At 28.7% G+C, this 6,217-nt stretch overlaps 1 protein-coding gene across 2 annotated transcripts; it reads left to right on the top strand.

Moving 5' to 3' along the window:
• Window positions 1–249: 249 nt before the first annotated feature.
• On the top strand, window positions 250–5,589 carry LOC132924613 (cullin-2-like). 2 transcript variants are annotated; one of them, XM_060989022.1, is made up of 11 exons: window positions 250–793; window positions 2,477–2,814; window positions 2,880–3,159; window positions 3,250–3,416; window positions 3,494–3,725; window positions 3,795–4,181; window positions 4,247–4,477; window positions 4,558–4,624; window positions 4,697–4,896; window positions 4,956–5,153; window positions 5,229–5,589. In XM_060989022.1, exons 2-11 carry the CDS (start codon window positions 2,495–2,497, stop codon window positions 5,355–5,357), a joined length of 2,211 nt encoding a protein of 736 aa, XP_060845005.1. In that variant the 5' UTR covers window positions 250–793; window positions 2,477–2,494; the 3' UTR covers window positions 5,358–5,589. The 2 variants fall into 2 exon arrangements, with proteins under 2 accessions (XP_060845005.1, XP_060845006.1); XM_060989023.1 differs by lacking the exon at window positions 250–793 and adding an exon at window positions 1,115–1,456.
• The last annotated feature ends 628 nt before the right edge of the window (window positions 5,590–6,217 follow it).

Below are 6,217 nucleotides of genomic sequence, written 5' to 3'. Positions count from 1 at the left end.
CTTTTTTCCGCGGATATTCGGCGGATAGCTGGGTGGAATATATCTCCTGAAAAATTGCAAATTTGCCGCTGTAAGTTATATACACTTACATACTTCCCCATTTAAATACAAACGTTTATTAACTATTTAATTTTTTTTTTAAAACTGTTTTAACCGCGGCCATCGTACGGTAGATGCCTACACAAGTCCGATTTGTCGTCAGCCGAGAGTTCGCGTAATCAATAAAAATTTCGGGTCCGCTATAGAGAGGCCGCTGCTGCAGGTGGCAACTGTAAAAAAACCACTTAGTCTTCGACGTTTTCGTGGCGGTCGTCTCCCGGCGGGCGTGTCCGTCCCGCGCACGTACGCACGAAGTCCCGCGCACGTACGCTCGAAATCCCGCGCATGTACGCACGAAAACCCGCGCAGGCTTCGGTCGCGCCATGATGTATTCACTGCACCCTACGCACGACCCTCTCTGTGCGTAACGTTAGTGGCTTGCGCTGTTTGCAGGCTGAGCTGGTCCACGGATTACCTTTGTCCGGGCTGTTCGCACACAGACGCTGTTGGTTGTTGGTAGACGTCAACGAATTGAACCGGACGAAACACACACCTACGGCAAACAGTAATATCGTCGATCGCCGGCGTTTAAAACGAATGTTTAATGTGTGTGTGTTGGCTGAAATATAAAAACAGCGCTTCTTCAATCGTATCGATTTACTGCAGCAGATCGTAGGTGGACGCTTTCGGTTTTTGTTGGAATTACAGCTATTGGATACAATACTACAGTCGAGCAATAGGCACACCAGGCACGGTAACATATTATTATTATTATTATTATTATTATTACTATTGTTTAGTTCCTAAGATTTATTCCGATGATTTAACCCAATCGCATTTATTATGTTTATTATTATTGTACCTATTGTTCATTCGGTTTACTTTCACTGCATTCAGTATTGTTAGTTGCGATCGATTGGTTATACGTGTGCGGTGGTATCGATGTACGAAACATTACTAAACGTTACGTAACGTTATTTATTATTGTGTTATCGTTCATGACGTTATCAAAATATGAATAATGTTAATAAAAATCAACCGTTTTGTTGAAAATTTCGCGCATGAAGAGATTAAAGAATAAATCAATAAAAGAAGTATAAATTATTTTAACTTTCTTAGTGCTTACTGCTTAGATATTTATAATTTAATTTAATGTTAATATTGTAAAATGTAAATTAATTATTGAAAACTAAAGTTAGTTTAGATTAATTAATTCCAAGTGTTTGGTAGATAAAGCAAAATAGGTACACTAATTAAAATTGTGTCCTGGTCATTTTTTAAAAAAATTGACTTTTTAAAGTTTTAATTTTCAATGTTAAAATAATAATCATTTTTTTACTATTAAAGGACATATTTTTATAAAAACAAAATTGGCGACCATTTAAGGGGCATTGCTCATTTGTATCAATATAAAAAGGTATATATTTTTCCAACAGCCCATTTGCGTTAAACTTACTTGAGTAAACATTTTATAATAACGACTTGATGTAAGTCATATTTTAAGACATGACATACGTTATAATAAATGTATTTTTATAATTCTATTGATTTGAAAGTTTTGTATATTATTGCATACATTGATTAAAAACAATTTTTATATCAGTGTTTTATTATATTGTAAGGCAGTAGTTAATATTTTTATCTTCACGGGGCATTTCTTTTAACTATACATTTTTACGGAATACTATAGTAATAAAGGAATATAATATATATATTATATAATACTATACAGGACACGCGTGTACCACGATCGAATCACACCTACAGTCAGTTTGCGGCAAATTGGTACGGTGTATAGGTACTCTGTTATCGAATATTATCATTCATCAAATCATTTGCATACGAATGATCGCTGTGTGGTTTGTTATTCGTTTAGTTACATACTGAACCTAATTTAACAATATTTTTGTCTGTGATTTGTTTTTCATTAAAATTATTTAAATTAAAGTACAAGAATGGAGTTTATGATGCAAGATGTCATTTACAGATGGAAACATTGTTAAAAGGCACGGTATGTTGCAAACATTAAATTTTATAAAAAAATGTTTTGTAAAATTTGAATTGATTATGTGGTTAAAATAAAATATAACTTTATTATATTGTATGTCGTGTCTTAAAATATGAACTATGGCACTCATGCTAATTAATTAATGATATTTATATTTGTAACATTCTAACAAGTATTAATAATTTAGTAGGTACTTAAAAATTTAAATAGCATGTACTTATTGTTAAAAAGCTTTTATCAATATTTTGTTGTTGTTTGATTACCCAAGTCTTAAACAATAGTTTAATCTTTTTAGGATTCATACTAAACTTGTCTCAATTAATTTATATTTATTAAAAACATTGCGGAACTTACAAATTTATTATTTTAGTTTAATGAGTAAACACCTACTTATAATCTGATTTTTCATTTGTTTTTTTTTTTCACTAGTTAAAAATTTCAACAAATATGGTATTAAGACCAGGACCAGTAGACTTTAAAGAAAAATGGAAGGAATTAGAACAGACTATTAATGGTATCTTAAGACTAGACAAAATTCCTAGGGATGAATGGTATACACGCTTCAATGACATTTACGCTATGTGTGGGGCCTATCCAAAACCTCACCATATTGAACTTTATGATTCAACAAAGTCGTTACTAGAGAAACATGTCATTAAACTATTGCCTATGGTTCAAACCGAAGATACTGAAAATCTGTTACAAGAATATCATACACAATGGCAGAATTATAGAAAAAGTGTCAATCATTTAAATTCACTGTACCAGTATGTATTTTCTTATCTAAACTACATATTTTAATACTAAGTACCTATATAAAATGAATTTATAGGTACTTTAATATGATGAATGTTTCAAAAAATAATTTACTTGAATTAACTTGTCAACAACCTGATCCAAACGAACCTCAACATATGATGATTGGAGAACTGGGACTTGATATATGGAAATGCCATATGGTTGTACCACTAAAAGACAGTATGCCCAAAATGTTATTGAATGAGGTTGACAAATCAAGACATAACATATCTATGACCACAACTTTGAGTATTATTGGTGGTATTCTTAATTCATTTGTAGAAGTTGAGGAGTCCAATAAACATTCACTTAAAGTAAGTATTTTTTTTGATTGTCATTTATGAGTAATAAGAAATTATATTCATAAAGTATGCCTGGATTTATTGTTTTTTTTTTTTTTGTAGTTGTATAAAAGTTATTTTGAGAAACCTTTTTTGGAGAAAGCTAGTGAATATTTCAAATTTGAAGCATCAAAATTAGTTAAAACATGCACAGTGTCTCAATATATGGTTAAAGTATTACAAATAATGAAAGATGAAGGATTTAGATCAAAAACATATTTTCATGACAGGTACATTTTCAAAGTATTGAAACTATAATTACACAAATAATTATACTTATAAATTATTTTTTTATTTTATTTCACAGCACTTATAACAAATTGCAATTAAGGTGTCGTCAACATATGGTTATTGATTGTTTAAGTTTTTTAAGAGGAGAGTTTGAAGCAATTATTAAAGAAGAGCGATTAGATGACATGCACAATATGTATTTAATTTTACGCAAAATTAAAGATGAATCCATGGTATTAGCTAAAATTTTCAGAGAATACGTACAACAACATGGGATTAAGGTCTTAAAATCTTTAAAAAAATATCAAGTATGTATTGAATAATTATTTTTTAAGTATGGTTTACAACTAATAAACTGTTTGTTCATATAATATTAGATACATGTACATTTTATTGAGGCGGTATTGGATTTACATAAAAAGTATAAAACTATTGTCATAGAAAAGTTCAACAATGATTTTTTATTCAGTGAAGCTCTTGATAGAGCATTTTCAGTAATCATAAATTATAGACTAGTAGAAGATCAACCATCAAAGTCCGCAGAATATTTATCAGAATACTGTGATAATTTACTAAAAAAATCGTATAAAGGCATATCCGAGGCTGAAATTGATCACAAACTAGCACAGTCTATTACAATATTTAATTATTTACACGATAAAGATATATTCCACAGAGTCTTTCAAAGGGATCTGGCCAAACGGTTAATATTTCAACGAACCCAGTCCATAGACGAAGAAGAAGCAATGATCAACAAATTGAAAGTAAATTAATCTAATGTTTTTAAGTTTGTATTATGCTAATGATAAATGATTACTTTTGTTTTCAGCAAGCTAGTGGTTACGAATTTATAAATAAATTACATCGAATGTTTACTGATATCAGAGTATCAGAAGGACTAAATACACAATTTCATAATGAATTCCTTAAAGAAAAGAAATTAAAGAAATTAGATTTCTCTTTTTCTACTTATGTATTGCAAACTGGAGCTTGGCCTCTGACATTAACAACTGAATCATCGTTTGTTATTCCTAAACAACTAACGGCTTATGTAGAAAATGTAAATATTTAAAATATCTATTATATTGGATATTATATAATATTTTTTTAATATGAACCGATTTATTGTTATTATTATAGTTTGTACTGTTCTACAGTGAAAAATTTAATGGACGGAAATTAACATGGCTTCATCACCAATCCCAGGGTACTGTTGTTTTGTTAAATTATTATTAAACCCTTATCGATTTATAAATGTATTTATTTATTGTATCAATAGGTGTATTAAAACTGAATTATTTACCAAAAATGTATATTGTGACACTGCAGATGTTTCAAATGTCGATCATGTTACTATTTGAAGACTGTAATACGTTGAAATACTCTGCAATTAATGATATACTTAAATTAAACAATGATCAATTTCAAAAACACATCAATAGCTTAATAGAATGTAAATTATTAATGCTGGACGGCGATGTAAGTTAACTGATTTAAATTGTGTTTACATTATTTTACAATTTAATTGATTATTTTAGAACGTCACATTGAATATGGCATTTACTAATAAACGTACAAAATTTCATATAACATCATCTGTCCAAAAAGACCTACCACAAGACACTCAACATACTATTAATTCTGTCAAAGATGATCGTAAAGTATACTTACAGGCTAATATTACTCGAATAATGAAAGTGCGCAAAACATTGAAATATACTCAACTTGTGAATGAGGTAAGTAAAGTATAAGAAAATGTGTTATAATATGTAGAATATTATAATATTTACAATACATCTATTATGTTTTAGATATTTTCCCAACCAAATACATTTGCACCATCCACTGTACTCATAAAAAGAACCATTGAGATATTAATTGATAAAGGATATCTATCACGCACTCCAAATGTATCTGATGAATACAATTATGTTGCTTAATATGTTTTAAACAAAAATATTAATTTACAGTGGATTCTGCCTAATGTGGGCACCAGTTAATGGGAGATGGTAAACTGCGGCAAAAAAAAAATTAAGATTATACAATCTGCGGCAAAACCGATAAGATACATTATACAAACTGCGGCAATTTATTTTATATACCTTCTATTATAATATACTATATACACATTTATTGTTTAATTAGAGTATATAGTCTATTAGAGTATTAGGCGTAAAAATTAAGAAAAACAAATTTTTAAAATTGAAAAATATTATTATTATCAACAATTATTTTAAGAGATCGTAATGATAGTATAATCAAAAAACCAATATTAAAATTGAAAAATATTATTATTATTAAAAATTATTTTAAAAGATTGTTATAGGGATCTTATAATCAAAAAAAAATTTTAGTTTAAAAAATAAAATAATAATACAATAGGTACCTAATTAACACTTTGTCGTTTATTTTTAAAATATACTTTTTTCAAAAATTCATATCTTGAAATTCGTCCTTCTTCTTTCATTTGTCGCTGTTCGTTTATAAATTTGTATTTTTGCGTTGTCGCTTTATTTCTTTTTTGTATTACCGCTTCTTCTGCACTTCTAATTTTTATATATGTGTCAACTTGAATATCCTGTATAGCATCTATAAATTTATATAGTGATGGGTGATGATGATAAAAATATGCGTTAAATTTTGAATGGAAAGATTCACATACATTATTTGTTATAACTTCTGATTTCGATGTCCACAAAGAAGGAGGGAATACGTCTTGCATATAAGTTTCTGTTAAATAATCACAAAATTGTACTATTTTATTATTAGATGGCATATCTATATATAAATAAATATATAT

The sequence above is a fragment of the Rhopalosiphum padi genome, chromosome 3 (assembly GCF_020882245.1).
Source record: "Rhopalosiphum padi isolate XX-2018 chromosome 3, ASM2088224v1, whole genome shotgun sequence".
Classification (NCBI taxonomy): domain Eukaryota; kingdom Metazoa; phylum Arthropoda; class Insecta; order Hemiptera; family Aphididae; genus Rhopalosiphum; species Rhopalosiphum padi.
This window is presented reverse-complemented; position numbering and strand designations above follow the sequence as displayed.

Coding starts and splice junctions, on each gene's coding strand:
- LOC132924613 (XM_060989022.1), top strand. CDS start 2,495: ATGGTATTAAGACCAGGACCAGTAGACTTTAAAGAAAAATGGAAGGAA. Junction 3,160..3,249: donor CCAATAAACATTCACTTAAA/GTAAGTATTTTT, acceptor TTTTTTTTGTAG/TTGTATAAAAGTTATTTTGA. Junction 4,625..4,696: donor GCTTCATCACCAATCCCAGG/GTACTGTTGTTT, acceptor TTGTATCAATAG/GTGTATTAAAACTGAATTAT.